Source organism: Battus philenor, unplaced genomic scaffold, assembly GCF_028537555.1.
Source record: "Battus philenor isolate CCGP_79_NKW_IND1 unplaced genomic scaffold, ilBatPhil1.0.hap1 SCAF_13, whole genome shotgun sequence".
NCBI lineage: Eukaryota > Metazoa > Arthropoda > Insecta > Lepidoptera > Papilionidae > Battus > Battus philenor.
The window spans coordinates 14670554-14692944 of NW_027181675.1; the positions used below are offsets into that span (position 1 = coordinate 14670554).

The 22391-nt window shown below is 36.7% G+C and overlaps 1 protein-coding gene across 1 annotated transcript in view; it reads left to right on the plus strand.

Annotated features, from left to right (window-relative positions):
• Nucleotides 1-22293, plus strand: part of LOC137933588 (broad-complex core protein-like) — a 145403-nt gene extending 123110 nt beyond the window's left edge. Inside the window, exons 3-9 of the mRNA XM_068777604.1 lie at nucleotides 2040-2088; nucleotides 13713-13959; nucleotides 15526-15708; nucleotides 15775-16269; nucleotides 19224-19398; nucleotides 19500-19547; nucleotides 21532-22293. Of these exons, the coding sequence (XP_068633705.1) occupies nucleotides 13774-13959; nucleotides 15526-15708; nucleotides 15775-16269; nucleotides 19224-19398; nucleotides 19500-19547; nucleotides 21532-21821 (1377 nt within the window). The 5' untranslated portion in view covers nucleotides 2040-2088; nucleotides 13713-13773 and the 3' untranslated portion in view covers nucleotides 21822-22293. The remainder of the gene's footprint in view (nucleotides 1-2039; nucleotides 2089-13712; nucleotides 13960-15525; nucleotides 15709-15774; nucleotides 16270-19223; nucleotides 19399-19499; nucleotides 19548-21531) is intronic.
• The last annotated feature ends 98 nt before the right edge of the window (nucleotides 22294-22391 follow it).

Genomic DNA, 22391 nt, shown 5'->3' on the forward strand with positions numbered 1-22391 from the left:
TAATTCCGACATATTACAAGTTTATTTTATTAGTGTACACATTTGCCTAAAATATTAAATTGATAATGTTATTTCGATCCAAACAAATCGGTGAACCATCCAAAAAATCACCGGTCACTTTGTGTGGATGTTAACAGGTTAGTTAACAATCGTTCAAGCGTGCTTAACTATCACATCAAAGGGGCAACCTTCAATTTAGAACCTATTATTAGAAGGTTCGAGAATAATTCAGTCAAATTTACGTGTAAACACGTGTTCAGTTTTTTTTATACGCGAGGAAAAAACTAAGAGAGCAAGGATTTTTAGTTTTGTAATATTTACAATGCGTAATAAATTGGTAGGCGCAAAACACGTCAACGGTTTCAAAGTTGCCAATAATTTTTAAATTTTATATTTTTCACGGAAAGTAAAAAAATAACATCACGAGGTAAATATATGTGTGTTACCGAAAGGGCTGTACCTCGCTTGAAGTATACGCGCGGCGGGACGGGGCGACATTAGTTACACCGTAGACAACTGTGTTCGTTTTTACAACAGACTCCTTTTAAATGCTTCATATAAATCTTTCCCTCTAACTTCCGCTAAAAGTGTATTTGTGCAAAATACGACAAGAAAACACCACTGACTTTGTTTGCGTTCTTCTCAAGTCATGATGGATGCAATTGCAGGATGTCATTGTAAGGGAATTTAATTTGATTATAATTTATTTTCTTTATTTACACAAGTTATATTACACTACTTGCAATGGTCATGCAACCGATGGAGCCGAAAGATTCTCAAGTGACAACCTCCAACTATTAATCACCTATATAACATCACTTTTGTATAGTTGAATTGTGAATATAAACTATAAAAATTAATACAATAGTTGATAAACATTCGCCATTTTGAGAAAAAAAAATAGTTTATTTTTACGTTAATATATGTCTAAATAGTGTGATTTAATTACGTATTTACAAGGCAAAAGGTTTTATGGAATTACTACAGATTTAGTCGTTTAGAAATCCTAGCGAGAATTTGTTTAATAAGATGAATCTAGAGAAATTTAACTTTAGGTTATAAACCAACAAAGCGCTATTTTATTAGGACGTCGAAATAACTCGAATAAACATTTCAACTAGCGCGTACATTGAAATCAGTACGGGTCACATATGTGCTGAAAACGTAAGCGAATGTGACCTCAATGTTGAACAGTATAAACACCAAACTAGCAAATCACGGTACGGTAATAGTTGCGCATGTACTCGGGTTACATAACCCGTCAGAGCCTCGAAGGCTTCATTCATAACACGCATACATGCGCCGGACGTACATATAAGGTTTCACACACCGCCGCTGCCTACCCGCGTTCGACATTTGCCTACTTTCACTCTCGCATAGAACCTCCGCCACACGCCGGCCGCCCATTGGCCATTAAACTCCTGACCTTCGCGCCGATTGGACAACCTCCGCCTATGTATCCGGTATTTACGGATATAATATACTAGATAGAACTTAACTTGACTATTTCCGTTAGGTATTGTGATTCCGCGCGAAACTTTGCTCAGTTTTGTCAACCGTTTAGATAACTTAGTTCGGAATTAATGTTTGATCAAGTAATATTATAAACAATTAACTTATCTACAGTATGATTGGTTATATTGCCCAGTAAAAAGTTTTGAAGTTATCAACTATTCATGGTTCTGTATATTGTGATCACTTTGAAATATTTTACATAGATTTATTATTTCTGTTTATAATGCGACAGTCCAATAAATTCTGTGTAAAATTTACAATTACACATAGAAAAAAATATTTAGTTTTAATAATTTTATTATATATTATCATAACATTATTTATTATTACATAAACCATTTATTTTTGGTGCGGATATAACATACAAAGTTTTTACACCTATATCATCACCCTGTATACTCTTAAATAAAAGGTGTTTTTTTAAGAGGAACTGGAGCGAAAATATGTTGGGAAGTTCTCGTATATATATTTTTAGTATAGACATTAAATTAAAAAAAAACTAATATATTTTTTTTCTTTTACAGATATAAAATAAAAGAGACGTTGGTATAAGAAGTCCAGTTACACGTAACGGTTAGTTGAAACATTTCTTTTTTTAAATTACAAAACTGTTCGATTTTTAATATTTCATATATATATATATAAAATTATAGATACAAAATATTACGATCATGTTTATCGTATTTAAGAATATACTATCTTATATTTTAATTTATGAAATAATTGCGCAATTTCGTGTTTTATTTTTTTATAATTACTTCCATTATTTATTTCATTTATTCATATTATCTATAAAGAATCATTTACTGTTACCACTGGTGTATTTCGTGAGAAGAATTAACGTAAATAACCTGATGATCGGAGAAGAACTCGCAACAAAATCATTACAGTAGTGGAATTGATTTCCAAGCTTATCACCTTAAAATAAATCACATTATAATATGCGTACATTTTTTGGTACTTGCATATAATTCGGGTTATATGTTTAAAAAAATGCATGATTTAATGACTACACTTATCAATTTTTTAAAAAATGTAATGCTATTTATATGTACACATTTAATCCGTCAAATTTTATAATTACAAAATCCTTAAAAACCTCCAGTTATTTTAATGGAATCAGGCGTTACCTTGCGGAAGTCCATCCTAAGTAAGAAAAGAACCAATATTTAGCCACTTCCGCACATGCAGTGGTAGTCGTGCAACAAAGTGCACCGCCCGCCAGCCCGCTGATAAATGCGCATGCGGCAAACAATGCAAATTGCACAACTGCCACCGCCAAATCACTCAACACGTGTTTCACCCCTCCACGGGGCATGTTCAGGGGTAATGTTACACCGATTAGTGCCAAATACAAAAGTTAACTCTGACTGCATGTGCGGAAGTGTCTTAATATTGGTCCTTTTCTTACTTCAGTTACTTTGATTTTTAATATCATATCTCGAGTAATTTCACCGCACACGCATCAAGCACAGGGGCGGCTTAACCTATAGTGCAGGTTGTGCACACGGCGCCCCCTGAGCCAGCTAAGATCATCGTCTTGGACCATCATGGTACAACACCATGACACGCTCTATTTCACTGTTCATAAAACTTAAAACAATACGAAACATGAACTATCGCGGTTCGGCGCTTAGTTTCGCAACAGAGATGTATTACAGGCATACAAATAAGGAGTGTTATTCTGCCGTCATAAGAATAAATGCCGTAACTAATACCATACTGTAAGCTATACCTACTTATAAAAAATCTTGTTGGAATATGAATAAAATTTTCTTGGTCAAAGTTAATAGTTATAGCCGCGTGGGGTCAGGCCTAGGGGGCGCCAGGGTTTCATTCTACACGGATGCTACACGAGCTAAAGCCGCCCCAGCACTAGCATCTAAAACCGCCCATGTTCAAGCTAGGATCAGGGTCACGTTCGACAGTCAAGTAGTTCTCACTTCGCGTACCTACACCACACTAGAATCACAACACAATACACCTACACGGGTATATTCCTTCTTCATATATACACCTTCGGCAATATATTTATCTAGTCAAATTGATGTCTAAAGTGGCCGTGGAGTCACATCACTCATGCAACTGAGTAGTTTGTATTAAAAGGTTCTATAGTGACCACCACGAAGGCATACGGTTAGATAGGTTCCCGCCATTTGTATCCCCGTGACGTCACATCAATGTAGGTAAAGCGAGCATCTCCGCGGCATGCCTATAGTCAATAGATAGACGAACCAGCATATCGCTGAAACAGTAATTAATGCGATTTTCGATAACAAGAAGGTAGGTCACCGACTGCCAGATAGCTCTGACACGAAACTAGATAATGCCTAACTTTTTAGTTCTTACATTGATAACAGTCGCGAACCGTATTCATAATTTATTTCGATGATAGGATATTTATATTTTAAAACGAAAACATGTTAAAAATTAACAAATCTTTACGATTATTTTACTCGCGTACAACTTGATTATTTATAAATGTAATAACTTTAAAAAGTGTTAATTTGCTACTTGTTTTCAAACACCCTATGTAGAGTGATTTCTGAAATATAATTACGTTTATTTCAAAAACAACATGTCAATTACTTCTGTATAAAGTCTTTAGGAACAGATGGTAAAAAATAATTAATATAAATGTAGTAATTTGAATATTAAAAACGCTTTTTCTTTAGGCATCTAAACAAAAACTTATTAAAAATGTAGTCGTGTGAACATAACTTAAGAGTTTCGACATTACTTTCCGGTTCTCCTGATATTAAGTACTTTATTGTATATTTGAGTGTTACCTGTAATAAAAAGCATGCGTAATAATAAAAAATAAATAATTTAGTGTTGCCACATTTACGCCACATGTCATTTGTAACATATATAATCTTTTAAACTCTTTTATCCAAGTAAAAGTTTTTATATAGAGGTTTATATACAAATATATATATATATATATATGTATATAAAAACTAAAAGATAATTCACAAATCAGTCGCTAAAATGACATGTTTTAGATAAAATTTTGCTTTAATCACACTGTTTACTATATATTTATTTGAAACTGTAAACTCCGGTCAACCTTTACACTATATGATATACAATACACATATATATATATATGTCCGTGTGACTGCATTGAAAAAATCTCGTGATTATCTAGTAGACACAAAACCTGAAGCATGTAAATAAATATTTGTAAGTTTATAAGTGTTATGAGTTACGACACATAGACAGGAAGATGTCGCTTCAATCGCCTGAATGTTAGGAAAAGAATTGCCTGTCTGTAGTGGCAGTGGGCAAGGTACATCCCCCTAGTAGGTCCCCCACTTGGTATATCGATGTCATAGTGGGAAGTCGCGGGAAGTCGTGGGAAGTCGTAGGAAGTCGCGGGAAGTCGTGGGAAGTCGCAGGAAGTCCCGGGAAGTCGCTGGATGCAGGAAGCTCAGGATCGGTCATCCTGACGATCTTTGTACAGGCCCAAGTTTTGCAGAAGCGTTCATCAGCTGACATAATTATGATGATGAAATGATTTGAATACCACTAACCTTAGAAAACTAGAAGCCAATGATAAGGCACTTCTCTAATATAACTAATCGATGTCAATCATCTCATTCTTTTAAAAATTAAACCCGCAACTAGTGTTTTAATATCAATAAAATATATACCATTAATCTATTAACAATGATTTGATCGAAATTAGGGGAATAACTTCAAATAAAACATAGGGTTGTCAGATCATTGTGAATTTGTTTATAAAATGAAAATTCTTTTTTTATTCTTCCAAATCAATTTCATACGTTAAAGTATTCCCCGTCCGATAAAACGAACTTTTGCTGAAGCTTTTTACAGACATCAAAACAGTCGAAATAGTGATTTTCCGGTATAGCCTTCAAGATCTTTGATTCTGTTTTTATTTCCACAATTATGTCAAAATGGCTACCTCGCGTTGGTCTGTTGTTTGCTGAATAGCCAGAAGTTATACGGAACCAAATAATGTGAATACGTTGGTTGCGAAACGATATGAGTAGAGTTCTTGATATCGACCAATCGAGACTTGACACGTGTGAGACATAAAACAACCTACAAAATGGTTTTGGTTAAGCCAAATATCACAAAGCTGTATCGACGATTTTCAAGCACGAAATCTTTGATCTTTCGAACGTGAATCTCGTTGGTTTTAAATGACAATTTCACCTTACTTTTAAACATTGTATGTAAGTTTATAAAGTTGAATTATATATAATACAAACTGTAGCATAGAACACAAGGTATAACAATTTTTGTCTTTATATCTGTCGTATTATTCGCTATTTATGTATGTATATAGACAATATTATGATATAAGCCGCGATATATGGGAGAAATATTGTCGTATTTTTGCTTCACGAATTTTTTTTAATTTATATAATGCTTAATTAGAAAAGACAACCAGAGTACATAGGCAACGTCGCATCAAATCTTAACATACCAGGTTCCAGACCCAAAGGATGACATAAAACTAAATGGATGGATGTAGTCAAATAAGATTCTGAAATGTTTCCGAAAATGAAACGTCTGATAGAGAGAAGTAGAAGTGGAAAACAAAAAAGGCAGAAGTCAACATCAGATGGTAATAATAAATGTCAAGAAGAGAGTGAGAGAGATAGCGAGAGAGAAAGAGATGACGATAATGGTCGACTAATTCAAATATGACATGAAGTCAATAGTAATATTTAAAAAACCTAAACAACACTGATAACGTATCAGGTGGCCTAGGTCTTCGATAAAAGACTAAATATATATATAAAAAAATGTGCGATAAGGAGGGGCTATCGTTTGACAACGTGGCGGGCTCATGTGGTGAAGAGTCATATTTTTTTTAGGTTATTTTGACGGTAACTCTAATATCAAATACAAAAAACTTGGTAGATATTAACACATAACCTATTTCTACAGCATTACATCATTAGACATAAGTACTTTAACAAAATATTTCCTAAATCATATTAATACATTGTTACCATGGTGATAATGGTGATGATATACAAATCCGAGATGTCGTCATCTACGACGGATAAACCTCAAGGTCAGCCTGAGGACAATAGAGGGAGCTATGCTCGGAATTTCGCTGTGGGATCGAATTAGAAATATGGAGATACGTAGAAGAACCAAGATCAATGACGTATCTCGAAGTAGCAGTTCATTCCTGCAACCGCCATGTTGGTCAAGGTGGATAAAAAAAAGGGAAAGCCTTATGTCCTACAGTAGGCTTTCATTAGTCGAAAAGAACATTGCTACCAACATGCCGTATAAGTTACCGACAGAATATCGCTGTAATCATGTAACTACAACAATCTACCAAAGCTACCATTCTACCAAGTCATATTACCAACTTGTATTTAGTTTATGTTAATTTTTCTTTATGGTAAACCTACTTTACTATCGCCATAACAGCTTTATTTAGCTATGTATATATTGATCTATTTATAATATCCTATTATAAAGCATTTGGAATAATTTATACATATATTTATTGTTACATCAAAACGGAATACCACTTGATTCGATTTGCGACTTGTACGCGAAACTAATTCGTTTTATCATAGTTTCTAAATTGTTATCGCTATCCAACATGATAAAATACTAAAAAAGAATTTGTAAGGCGTGAACATGGTATAGCTATGTGGTTCCGTAAACCATTTAAAATATTCCTTACTATAAACTCGAAAAAAAAAATTATTGAAAAAATTCTTTTTCCAAAAAACCTTGATAGAGTCATTAAATTGAATATATGTTACCTTCATTCTTAAGTTCGCCAATAACTAAATTGGTGATCATCTAAAACATCCACAAGATGATGATTATAAATACCTGTAAATCATTTACATATAAAATTACTCTTTCGCCTTTCGTTGTCAAGTCTAATTGAACTAATAATCTATTTAAGGCTTTTATTGAAATGTTTTTAAAAACATACATATGGCCTCCAGACCTCGAGGGTAGAGTATCGATGGAAGACACTTCACGGAACATATTCGATATTCCATTCCGGTGAAATCATATTCTTCATCACCTCAAAAGAGGTTTTAAGCCCTCATTCATTCAGCAGTGTAAACTAAATAAAAAAGAGAGTCTTAAAAATAGTGTATTGTAATAAATAAATAAAAAGGTTCATCCAATTAAAAAGCTGAACCCTAAAACAAATTCGCTATCGGCCAATATGCAGAAGATAATGCATGCGTTATATAATTTTATCATTTCTATTGCAACAACAAAGTAAACACGACTTGAGATTTTAAAATAAAAATGTTAAGGTATAAAATCGCGTAGCAACATTTTCTTTAGAATATATAAATCCATGATAGTGTTTAAAATACAAGCACATAACACACATTCGTATAAAAATTGTATAGACAAAGTGATTTTGAATTCGCTACAAAGGATGCCCGCTTTTAGACTTGTAAAACTAACAAATCGGCCATTTTAGACCACTTGTGGAGTAAGTTATAAGATATAAGCGTTTATAAATAAGTTAATCTTAGTTATCGATACATTTCTGTAATCTATGGCGCAAAAGTAATGTCATATTATGAACGCGTCTTAATTTTTACAAATGGCGCCAAATGTCCATGTGCTTTGATATATGTGATGTTGATATATATAGAATTAGTTGTCAATAAGCGATGGAGCCATTCACACGTCAAGAGCGTGGAATTATTCCAAATGCTTATTTAAGAAATTTTTAGTCTGTTTTTTCACACAGCGTGATTTTCATCGTCACAACACTAAACTTATTTTTGAGGGCTTTTTAATATCTCGCATTTACCGAAAACGATGCACCTTAAAGACTTAAAAGGTAATATTGAAGAAGATATCGCCAATTCGGAGATGTTTTGTGAGCAGCAATTTTAAAAGCTTTGAAATCGCAATTACGCACAAACTCCGTAGTTGGTCACATGAGCAATATATAAATAATAAGGTTTTTTTCAATTGATGTCATCAATTTTACACTTTCAAGTAACCTTTTTTCAATAACAAACCTTTTTTTTTAATTAATAAAAATATGGCTGCCTGTTCAAATTATGACATTACTTTTGCACCACCTGTTACTATAAAATTTTATTTTAATGTCTAAATTTAGTGTTGATAAATGGATAATTTGTAGCCGGCCTGTTATTTTTTTACTGAGGTAAGATTTAACCTTATGACTAGTATTAACAAAACATCTATGTATACAGATATATATATATATATATATATATATACCCATATTAACAAATGTATTGCCGAGTGATTTCCGATACGAAAAAGAATTTATGAAAAAAAACAACAAAACTCCCTGTAAGATAACCCAATTCCATTTTTATTTTTCCATATACACCACTTATTTCTAGCTGTCAAACATTTTACGTCAATCAGCAGAAAAAAATGTGTTATGTTTATTTGTGAATGTGTGAAACTTATTTTTTTAATTACATTGGTATATATAAATAAGTTTTCATATCCGAGAATTCATGTTCATGTTCATTCATTGACATTTAAGCTTACAACTTAAACCATCGTATTTTAAAAAAGATTAACGGTTTTTAGCACCCTATGAATAGAACAAAACTTTGCAAAACGCTATATCGTCTGATTGAAAGTTTTAGATGGAGATCGTGTCTTTTGGGGTGTTAAAACTAAATAGACAAAGCTAAATAGATTATCCCCTGACACTTTGAAAACCGTACACAATTTATATTTCTAGTAAATAAAAACTCGTTCTTTATTTGAATCTACGCCGATGTCTGTGGTCGGTGTTTTTTTTTTGACGAGAATCATTACTGGCCATTTTAAGCCGCTATTTTTTTTTTAAATAATGGTATAATTAGTAATTTAAAAATGGAATATTATTTAAACCTTAGAAGCACCTTTCTATAATAGGAGAAAATAAGGTCTTCTATCCGTAATCCTCAATCGAGAACCTTATAAACCCAGCAGATATCTGTTCTGCAGGCTATATGGCATTCACGCTGCCATATAGCTAGTTGAAGTGTTAAGTTCCATTCTGCTAGGCTTTATCGGTGTTTTTCAATCTTCTCATTTCTGATTCGGTCTTATGTATGTATGAATACTAGTAAAATATATTTCGCGTATTTTAATTTAAATATAAATTAAAAATGTCGCGGGAAATGGATCGGTAACGCATATCCGGTGATGGTGATATTTGGAGAAAGCCTTTTACCTTACAGGAAGCGTATATACGCTTACATAATTTTAATAAAATGATTACGAGAATATTTTAGGTTATATTGATATATAAAATGGAGTTGTAAGAAAACACGTGTTGTGTAATTTCTAAAAATCTCGCTAGGTGTTCGCTCGCCGCGCATACCGCCTGGAAATACGATCAGCATTGTGTTCACTCGGTCAGGGGGGCCTATTGTCTACGATTTGTTGAAAAACTTCAAACTGAATACCGTCTTTTATTGACCAATGAAAAAAATCCGCGTTCGCTCTTAAAACGTACGACGTAGAGTCGAAAATACACTTCGGTACAACTCGAGTTATTTGCGAAACCGATTTTCAGGAATACATTAGAACTATGCGACTCTGGTGCGATTTCTGTCGTCATTTGCGTATCTTCAACCCACCTATCGCATCATTTGGGTAGGCAGATAATGTTTTTACGTCTTATTAATTATTAGATTTGATTAAGACAGATATACTTATGTAAATTTCGTTTATAATATTACTTCAATAAAATAAACTTTTAGTCAAAACTCTTTGGATGTTACTATATGTATCTGGCTGAATTTAATGACATTAAAAGGTTATATTTTAAAAGTCATCTAACAAATTACCACCTATACGAGTATAGCGCATGTTGCGGTTTCGTGTTATTATAAAATATCCTTAATAAATAAAATAGATAATCTTTTAAATGACTTTTAAATGATATATTTTTTTACGTAAAACTAAATTTTCAATCTAATAATAAATCGATCATACGTCAATTTGAATGGATTTAAATACACCATTGCCACGACGTCCAAATTTACAGAAATTACAACATTTAACTTGAACGTTACATAAATTTTACTCGAATCAATGCTTGCAATTTGAAAAAGGAAAACCGTACTAAAAAATAATACAATACTTTTAAATATAGAATATATAATATCTATTATTTTTTATTGTTGTACATTTGTACAATAATATGCCATAATCTATTTCAGATCTACAACTGAAAAGATTTAAAACCGATATTAAAGAAATTATTATTGAAATAAATATATTATTCTATTCAATATTATACTGATGTTAATGCGTGGAATTAAATGTTGATGCTCGTAAGGAAGCTAATTATTGTCGCGGACTCTTTAAAAGACCATATTTGTAAAGAGCAACTGTTGAACTTCTTGGCACTTCTCAGCAGAACTGCCTTCCAAGCTGGTAGCTTCCTGTAGGGACAACAATGCCGACATTTTATGTTGATTGACATACGTAACGTACTCTCGTAGCTTTGTATTTAATTTTAAAGCCTTAGGGTAATTGTAACTATCATATACAGTAATACCCCGCTTTACGCGACCCCGTTATACGCGGTTTCACTATAACGCGAATTGCAAATTTCGCGCTCAAATGTCTCGAATTACGCGAAAGAGTGCGTATAAATATAATGTAGTCATCAACTTCTCTATGATGTCTTGACCATTTGTCAAACAGTTAAAAACAGTGTTGGGTGTTATGAACGTATTTTACAAGAACGTAAACAAAACGTTACCCAAAAGACAATAGATGTATTTTTCCGTAAAAATAAGAGTATGTATTGCATAAAGTGTTCCTAGAATTAAAGTGTTTGATTAAAATGATTTGTATTTTTATTGTAATAATTTTTGACTATGTTTAATCATAAACCTCGTTATACGCGAATTTCAGTTAACGCGATTTTTTTTTGGAACGTATCCCTCGCGTAAAGCGGGGTATTACTGTATGCAGGGTGTATGTATCTCGATAGAAAGAAAAGAAACCAATGTCCTGAATATCCTTAAATAGAAAGCTATCCGTCAATTTATCACGACAGAAACTAGTAGGTAATTACATTGTAATTGGAGCGCCCCAACAATAAAGAGCGTGCAATAAACATGCAGGAGAACGATGCTTTGTTTTTATCTCGCGCGACCCGATTTTTTAATCTGTGCTTTTATATTATTCTACTTTTTTTATAATTTATTATGCATTCAATAGTCTGTGGTATATAGTTTGAAATTGCATTGTTTATAAACATGTTTATGTTAGTGCAGCGAGTTTTTTTTTAATAGGATCTATACACCACAAACATCGTCTGTACATTTCTTTTTATATTTACGTTTAATATTTCCAAATTCTCTTTCACGTTTTTATTTATTACAATGTTTATTACGTCTATGGTCTATTTAGACGACTTTAAAATGTCCAATTTTTTAAATTACGTTTCATGCGACCACTTCTATCAATCATGAAGGAAATATAAACTATTTGGTGTGACGTCCTCTGCATATACGAAAATTATAAGATAAAAATTTTAAATTTGGAATTAAGTTGACTATGCTGAAATAAATTTATATGTCAATTCGTTCTTTGTTTTTCTATTTCGGCATCTTTAATGTTATGCATTATTGTAAATGTTTTAAATAGTATATATAAGATACTAGCTGATCCCGCAAACGTTGTTTTGCAAAAAAAATTAAAGTTTTTAATTAACAAATGTAAGATAAGGGTTGATCATAGAGTGGTGAAAATTTAGGTTTGTATGTATTTTTGTATGCTGTATCATAATAAAATAAAAACCAAAAAAATTGTCTAAAAAATTAAAAATAAAATTTAGGGGTAGACCACCCTTATCACTTAGGGGTATGGAAAATAGATAGTAGCCGATTCTCAGACATACTGAATACGCATGTAAAATTTAGTAAAAATCGGTCAAGCCGTTTCAGAGGAGTTCAAGTTCGAACACCGTGACATGAGAATTTTATATATTAGAAGATAAAGGGAATCTCCATAGGTTGCCAAATACGACATAGTTAAGATCCTGTGTTTGGGGTAGATCTATGCCTTGCAGTTAACGTTTATCGGTACATATGATGACGATGATATGATATTTAAAATGTAGTGAACTGTAATATAACTAGCGATTATTTTATTCTATTCAACTATATCAATACCTATAAAGTGCTATAAAATTTTTTTTTGAACGTAATATCTTTTTATATCTCCACTTTTAGAACTATAGCCTTTTTCCGTAGAGTAGCTAGGGATTGTAACATTGTGGCATACGAATTGTCGGGAATTCAACCCCCAAACGTCGAACGTATATCACAGTATTAAACCACTAAGCCACTGGCAGCATGTTATAACAAAATAAACGTATTCACGATGATGACAAAGTGTTACACAATGATGACAAAGTGTTAAATACATATATATAAAATGAGATATATATATATATACATATATATATATATATATATAAAATGAGAGTGTGTCTGTCCGAGAGTACTTGATAAATTGAACCATACATCCAATTTCAATGAAAATTTTGTAAATTATTAGATATATTCAAAGAAAAGCTTCTGAACATTTCTCATGTTTTTAAGGTATCGATACTGCCTTTTAGTTAACATTTTAAATTAGATTCATAACATAGCAACGCCTGAACGGTTACACCTAGTTTATGAAATACATGGTGTTCCTCAACTGCTTCTCGTGGCGTAAAATATGGAGTGAAACATTAAATATCATTATCTATCTTATTATAACACCCATAGTCCACTTATACGGGTAGCAAGTGATAACTACAGGATGTTTGATTATAGATATTAAATCTTTAAAACCGTGAACCATTCATTAAACAAAAAGCTCTAAAGTTTTTACACCAATATCCAATCATATAAACACTCTGAGATATGTTACTTTAATTTTTTACCTATTGGAATGCAACAGGCTTTTACTTCGAGCAGTATAGAGCCTTCAGGGACAAATTGTAAACAATAATTAATTTTAATATATAATACTTTCATTTTTCATAGCCTTTTTTATGTAAACCGTTATTTGTTTTTTATGAAATCATTTATTTTGGATAGGGTGTAACATATATAAATTGATACTAAGTAAGCTGTACATTACTATCTATAAAGGTGTGCACCTACAACCATCGTCTGAATCTTGTATGATTAAGAAGAAATAAATATAAAACCTTTTTCTAGATCGCAAGCCGACACACATGACTCCATAATCTACGCAAGCGAACAAAAAAGCAAGAACAAGATGGTGGACACACAGCACTTTTGCCTGCGCTGGAACAACTACCAGAGCAGCATCACCAGCGCATTCGAGAACCTTCGCGATGACGAGGACTTCGTGGATGTCACCCTCGCCTGTGACGGCAGGAGCCTCAAGGCTCACAGGGTCGTGCTTTCCGCCTGCAGCCCTTACTTCAGGGAGCTTTTAAAAGTGAGTACATAAACACACATTTCAGACAACGTGCTGTTTTATATATAATTATTATTATCTATATTCCATAGACATTAGCGTGTATATATATACACTAGCTGATCCCGCAAACGTTGTTTTGCAAAAAAAATATTTTTAATTTTGAATTTAAAAATAAGGGTTGATCGTAGAGGGGTGAAAATTTAGGGTTGTATGTATTTTGGTATGCTGTATTATAATAAAATAAAAACCAAAAAATTTCGTCAAAAAAATAAAAAAAAATTTTTAAGGGTGAACAACCCTTATCACTTAGGGGTATGAAAAAAAGATAGTAGCCGATTCTCAGACCTACTAAATACGCATATAAAATTTGGTAAAAATCGGTTGAGCCGTTTCAGAGGAGTTCAAGTTCGAACACCGTGACACGAGAATTTTATATATTAGATATACACATTACCACTCATGGATTGACTCATCACATTATCTCTAACAACATAAGGTTTAGAGACTTTAAATTTGACATAATTATTTCTTTTGCCAAGTAGAGATCAGCTAAGAAGTAATTTTACATAATAACATCAGAAAGGGGAGTTGTGGAAGCATTCAATTAAAAAAGTTATTAAAACTCGTATAGGTATAAAATAACAGAATATAATATTTTTGGAATTCCCGAGATTCAATCTTATATAATTCACACTTTTTGCATTAATTATATAAGATTGCCAATGTTCAAAAACATGTTTCAAAAAATGCAGCAGCGTCCTATAATACGACACTGCTATCGCCTATTGATCTGCCAAATGTGGCGATTATATCTTCCTATTTCTTTGGAGCAGGCCTATGCTTATCAGTGAGCAACTATAAGCAGAAAGAACTACGACGTCAAAATACTATTCTAAGTAGAAATACTATCCAAAATAGTACACACGAGATCGCGGAACCTACAGTTCCAACTCAATTCAGCTCCAGCTGCATATGTCTCCTGGCCTAGCAAAAATTTCAACAGAAACAATGCAATGCTCTACATATATAACCAAAAACATGTCATCATCATTCTAGACTTGAATCCAGAACAAGGTTACATTCAGAACACCTGTTTGAACAGCTGATTTCTAAAACAATTAAATAGAATAATTAATATTCAACATAGATTTCATTCTGTAATAGTTTCATTTGGAATACGCACTTCATATTCTATATTTTATAATTGGTTTATTGAAGTAAAGATATAAAAACGGTAAAAAGGCATGTTGCAAAATAAAAAGACATAAGACATTCGATATTACAATAAAGCAGTTTAACAAAATATTATACTAAGCACAGCCTCAAGAAGTAGGATATACGCAGAAGGACCAGGTAGACGCGGCGTGGTCAGCCACTCCAACCCCACCCCCACTAAGTGGACCCACGATATAGTGAAGGTCGCAAGAAGCCGCTGTATGCGGACAGAGCAAGAGCAGTCATCGTGATGATCTTCAATTCTCTCTAGGGGTGAATTAGGCTATGATGATATTATGATTTTAAAAGACATGTGATGATGTGACATAAGTGAACACTTATTAGACAAGTTCCGTTATTCTTTCGCAGTCGACGCCATGCAAACACCCGGTGATCGTGCTCCAGGACGTCGCGTTCACCGACCTGAACGCCCTCGTCGAGTTCATCTACCACGGCGAGGTCAACGTACACCAGCGGAGTCTGTCCTCGTTCCTCAAGACCGCGGAAGTTCTACGCGTATCTGGACTCACGCAGAACGATGACGCACAAGGGGTGAGTACAGTTTTTTTAAAACAGATGTATATGAGGACATTGTTGTAATGATGGTGTTGTCGCCAGCCGGTTCTGCAGAACTTGACGCGCGCAGCTGCCGCCGCGGCGTCGTCACCGCACACGCCGCCCCACGCCGCGCACACTCCGCACACGCCACACACGCCGCACACGCCGAGTTACAACGACAAGCTGGAGGAGGCGCTCCTGTCCCACCCGCCTCCATCGACAGTACAGCAGATGATGCGTCGCATCCCGCTACCACCACGCCGCATGAGCCGTTCCGCCGACAACTCTCCAGACGTTATCAAACGCACGCGCCACGACAACAACAATGAACAACCACAGATCCACGCAGCAGACTTCTCCACCAAGAACCACTCGATGGGAAACGCACGTTCACACGACCAGGGCAATGGCAATGGCGTCTCCAACAGCAGCTCCTCGCCTTCCCCGCGCCTCGACGATGTCAAGAATGAGCCAGTTGACATGATCTGCGGCACCAACGCCGACGCCGATCGCAGCGCCGACGACACGCCGCCGCACTCGCACGTCAGGTCCATGGTGAGTACCAGCTGCAGACCTCATCCCACTCGTGGCCTAGCGAACACTCTTTAATAACCATTCGATATTTCAAACCTCATTTGTCTCATTCTTAATTGTATCATTCTTAACCGAAAGAATTTTCTAGAAAAGATCACTCACAAAGATCATGTTGTTTAGAACAATGCCGAATAAATACTAATAAAGACTGCGTTAGTGAAAATTTTATCTACCAGCGGCCATGTTGTCCACCTTGTGACCGTTCCGAGATCTCAACTCCAGAGTAGAGACCTGGAACCGTTCAAAAGGTAGACAGACGATCTTGTTTCGGTTGACGAAAGACGCCTGGTACAGGCCGCTTTCTACAGATCTTATTGGAAATTTATCGAGAAGGCTTTTATCTTTGCAAATACATGTATGAAATTTTAAATATTTATCCATATACTCAGTTACTGTATTTAGAAGTACAATATCTCTAGATATTTATATATTCACAAAAACAGTATTTTTTCGGTGAAAATGTAATTAATAAAGTGTTATGTAAGAGATGAAACAAACAGTTGCTGACGTAATATATATTCATGTATATTTCTATCGACGAAACAAGTCCCCTTCCGGGGGCCCTTGAGTTTAGTCACTTCACGGAAGCGATCTAAAAGATCGGTCACGTCCAAACGGGAGGTTTCGAACGCTACTAAATCTTAGTCTAGGCGCAAACCACGCCTTGCCACTTCGAACCCGTTGAACCTTTAAACTCAATTTGGGCAGCATTGATAGTCTTGTCCAAATGAAAGTTTAACAAAAAATGTTGTATTACAAATTCGTAGAATTGCACAGCAGTTATAAATGTCTTTCAAATCAAACGCTTGTTGCAAATTATAGACGAAACGTCTATCCGATTACAAATCTAAATTGTTAACCGGTGTACGTTACCGCTGAGTTCTAATAACAAACTGTCATCGGACACTACCGTAGTTCCGAGTAGTTCAGTTTAATAGACCTCTTTCTAATACCAGGTACAGCCAATGTCAAGGACGCTAGCTGACGGCACTCTTCTCTGTCTAGACCCGCCACACTTATATTATAATAGGGTGACCATAAAATATGTCTTCAAAATAAGGAACAAAAGTCACAAAATCACTCTGTGTTTGGCACTAATCGGTGTAACATAACTCTTGAAGATGCCCCGTGGAGGGGTGAAACACGTGTTGAGTGATTTGGCGGTGGCAGTTGTGTGATTCGCATTTTTTGCCGCATACGCATTTATCAGCGGGCTGGCGGGCGGTGTACTTTGTTGCACGACTACCACTGCATGTGCGGAAGTGGCTAAATATTAGTCCTTTTCTTACTTAGGATGGACAGAACAAGGTAACGCCTGATTCCATTAAAAAAAAGTCTTCAAATGATAAACATGACGAAAAAAATAATTAAATATATTTATGATGATGTTTATTGCTTACCAATAAAAGCTCCTGGGGTGATCATTTTTAGTACCTTTTAAGGTACCCCTGGTAAAGAACTCGCAAGTCCCGGGAAGAAGCTGAACCTTCCCCGGCATCCTCAATGAACCAATTTACATTGCTGTCTTCAAAGCTAGCAAGCCCTATGTCCTTTTTATCGGCTCTTACGATAGGCAGAGATACCTTTGCCCTATTTCAGGGAGCCAGGAAGGTTGTCGACAATATACATCCTAACCTAACCCATATATATCGTAGAGATATCTACAAAACCGGTCTTTCTAAATTAATGATATTTTGGTTTTAATAAGAAATTTATTTAGTATCTTTTCGTCAAAATACCCACTAAACACTGTCTTTGTGGGAGAGTTCGAAAGGTTCAAGAGTTACCGCAAAAAGCAAGTAGACGAGTCGTTGTCATTGGCCTGTCTACTACTCAGGTAGTTCAACTCATTAAACAGCTGCTTTATTTTAATTAGTTTTTATTTTTATGACGAAATACTGTGTCGATCCGTGATGTCTATTATAGAACATTAAATCCCCTACCATTAGATCTACACGCTAAAGAACCAATAACAAATACAACTAAAATAGCATTGTTAAATAGCATGCTATAAAACTGCCTTAAATATATGTGCTCAATATTAGGGAGATCAGAAATAAATGTCTTTCTGTCGACATATTTTACAGAAAAACCGATTGATTTGTTACCGCTCCGGCATTGATTTGTGATCTAGATGGCTAAAGGTTGTTGATAACGAAGGTGAATATATTGTTGATTAGAAATAAAAACTTGTTAAAAATGTAGTCGCGTGAATTTAACTTACGAAAGCGACATTACTTTTCTGTCACCTTAATATTTCTAAATTAGAAACACTGTCACTATGAACACAAAAGTCAATATTTTAATCCGACTTTAATATTAAGTTGTTGAAGTCATAAAAAGGCACAATTTGAAAGTTAAATTGGACCACTAACTTCTCGCGAAGGATCAGATTTGGTTTTATAATTATAACTCTAAATAATGTTAAGTTATTTTTTAACCTTATCCGTTATTTATTTGATACACTATTCTGTATATTTTTTATTGCAAAACGCGACTTAAATAACCGTGATAAGAGTGTTGTACAAGTTTCTATACAGCATAATTATATGTGTAAAATCTTTAAAACGGTGAATATATGAATGTACACCCTATCTAAAAATGAATGGAAGAGAAAAAATATTTAACGTATTGATAATATAGTAACAAAAAACATTTTCGACATTCGGATGCAGACCCTGAAACAGAACAATTATTTCCAGAAGTAATTATTTTGCTTGAAAAAAATATTTTAGAGTGATCAATTCGTACAGGATGAATGAAAATAGGTGTAATTTTTTATAATGTCAAATAATTGAAAATTCAAAAGTGCCTGTAACTGTCTAGTTGAATAAACATATTTTGTATTCGAGTAAATGGTCATAGAGTAGATGACATAGGTTGTTGAGTTTAATGCCTACTCGGTGGTGTCTCAGGGAGGGCCGCCGTCGCGTGGCAGCTCGGACGCGGCAGATCAGGCAGAAGGAGACGACCGCACGCCACCGCCGCAGCTGCCGTCGCCGTTCATGGCGCCACCGGACACCAAGCTGTTCGTGCCCAACAGCTTCAACTACAGCATGGCTGCGCTGACTGACCACTCGCCTCTCGCCGGTAAATACACACGCTTTTAGTTTAGCCTGATGTGAGAGTTGCGCCTGCCGTAGAAGCGGGCAGCGCGGTGTGAGCGTTGCCTAAGACCCAACTGTTCGCAGGTCTGCCGAGCCCGCTCGCGCCCGACGGCATGGCCAGCACGTCGCAAGGTGAGTCGCGGCTTCACTAGAACCGTTTACTTTATGCCTTAACTACATATATTGAAACAAACGATATTTTTAATGCACTGTCTGTCGTATGCCACCATCACCGCTTCCTCTCTGCTCTGTCATTATTAGGTTTATATATCATTATTAGGTTTTATATTTCTAATTAAAAAAATGAATGTACGAGGCCATTGTCACGTGACCTGTATGATTAATCTATGTATTATTATTATTTATATATACAAACTCCTAACTTCTATATATATAATATATATATGTCTTCATTTGTGCTCTGTGTTCTGTATTAAGTATTAATGTTAGCTTTTTGTGTTTTGGTTCGATGCGATGACGTTTAGGCAAAATCTGTTTACATTTAGCAGACGCATGGCCTCTCCGTTCGCGGAACGGGAGTTGTTCATTGAACCAAAGCTCAACGTGGCGTGCATGTTTACTGTACTGTAACTAGATTAATGTATACTATACAAGGAAGATATGGTAGCTTGTTTTATAGATGTGTCTTAAAGTAAATACGCAATGGAGATCCCCCCGCTCCCGAATTCCAATTTTTTAGTTTCATTTTTTCCGTTCTTGTCTCCCCGCATCCGTTTTCACCGTTCCGTCGATTCGGAATCCCTTTTGTTGCGAACGCAAAACAACAAATGCACTCGTGGCATACAATTGGCTGGGAATGAGCGGAAATACGAGAAGACGGTTTCGAAATTAGCATGCGGAACATCCGACGACGAGCGCATTGCGCCGGCAATCATTCACTTGCCGCAAACGCACCACGGATCCCATGAGTCAGTCGTGTTTCTAAAAACAGTTTCGTGTTACCCTCAATCATTATTGTCTTGGCAAACGTGCCGTGCGGGAGCCCGAGATCGGACAATGGGAATTTTAGTAAAGACTGGCCGGTGTCGAATTATAATAAAAACGAAAAACAGGCATTCAGTTTCATGAGGGAAAACACTAACGCTTTTGTCCGAGAGAGCCGAGCGCCCAGGCGAGCGCGGGCCGGAGGGCGCGCGGGGGCGTCCGGTACTAATCTCGCTTCGCATAGCTGCGTGCCGATGGGCGGCTCATCGCACAGTGAGGGGGGTGGCGGTGCTTCGCGTAGACGATCAGACCATATCTAGTGGGCGGCGGCGACGAGCAGAGTGCATTAAAAGTACGTTGGCAGCTTGCGTGGGGCTAACCGCTTGTGTTGTACCAGGTGGCGCGCGCACCCCCCAGGAAGATTTCCGATGCGAGCCCTGTAACAAGAGCCTGTCCTCCCTCACCAGACTCAAAAGGCACATTCAGAACGTTCACATGAGGCCCTCGCGCGAGCCCGTCTGTAACATTTGCCGCCGGGTGTACTCCAGCCTCAACAGTCTGAGGAACCACAAGTCCATCTACCACCGAAAGCAGCAGGCGCCCGCCGCCGGCCAGGGCCCCTTCTACCCGGTCAATTGACGCCCGCCGCGCCCACCGCGCCCGCCGCGCCCGCCGCGCCCACCGCGACCGCCGACCTCGTTGCCATTCGAAGAACAGAGCTGCCATCCTCCACCACCTAGAACTAGAACGCCATAGTCTTGCCCTTAGACGACCGTTAAGCTACGAATAGATTTGTAAAGCGATACGTTCCTAACACTTGTACATAGCATAGAGTTAGTGTCCGGTGCATGCGCACGTCCGGACGCCGCGACCGCGAGCCCGCTAACCCTCGGCACCGCACCGCCTCTGGAACCAATTGGGACTGTAATCGGTACACGCATAACCACCAACTTGAGATCACTATCGAGCGCATTAGTCAAACTCGAGCGTCGCGGTCGCTTCGCCGCTCGAGCCAATCCGGTTGACAAAATTGCCACGCTTTCAGTGGCGCCAGATCGTGCCAATTGGTTCCCGACGAATGGGACCCGTTGGGGCTTCGCAGTGGTGTTGGTAGCCCGTCGTGGGGGCTGGTTGACTAATGCGCTAATGTTGGTTGTTATGTGTGGCGCAGTGGGCCCCCTGGGCGCGGGGCACCGCTGCGAGGTGTGCGGCAAGCTGCTGTCGACGCGCCTCACGCTCAAGCGGCACACGGAGCAGCAGCACCTGCAGCCGCTGCACTCGGCGCGCTGCGGGCTCTGCCACAAGGTCTTCCGCACGCTCAACTCGCTCAACAACCATAAGAGCATCTACCACCGCCGCCAGCGCGCGCTGCCCGCACAGACGCAGCCGCAGAACCTCTCCACCGGCGACCCCAAGCACGCGCTCGACTTCTACAAGTTCAAGGACCACTTCAACGTCTAATCCGACTCCATCCGACCCATCGCGCTCTATTTCTGAACGTTTGTCTTCTTTTTACCATTGCATCACTTCGATGCGCCGTACACTACTTATATTTGTGAGCTCGCACGACGGGATCCCTTGATTATTGCCTATTACTCTACTCATGTCGTTGGTTGGATCTTTGAACTTTTAGGGTCGCTCCTTGCCGGGGCGCCGGCACTTACTTATCATCACAATTACTAGATACGACATTCCAATCTTTCGCGGGGGTCGACCTGGACGATTTCACTTTGAATTTTTTGGAAAAATGTTATCGAAATCGCTCCGTCGTACCGCCCCCCGCCACTGCGGTGTGTGAGATATTCCTGATCTTTACACTATGTTAATGTGTGACAATAAGGCGAAGAGAAAAAAAGAAAAATATTTTGAGAAATGAGAAAAAACTTTGGTGCTGTAAATTTATATATTAGGCTTAAATTTATAAAAAAAAATAAAAGAAACATTGTTCGTTATAAGAAACAAAAGAGGCATATTGTTTGAAACATTGTGTTCATTTTTGGCGTTTCGCAAGTTTATTTATTCTGTATTTTA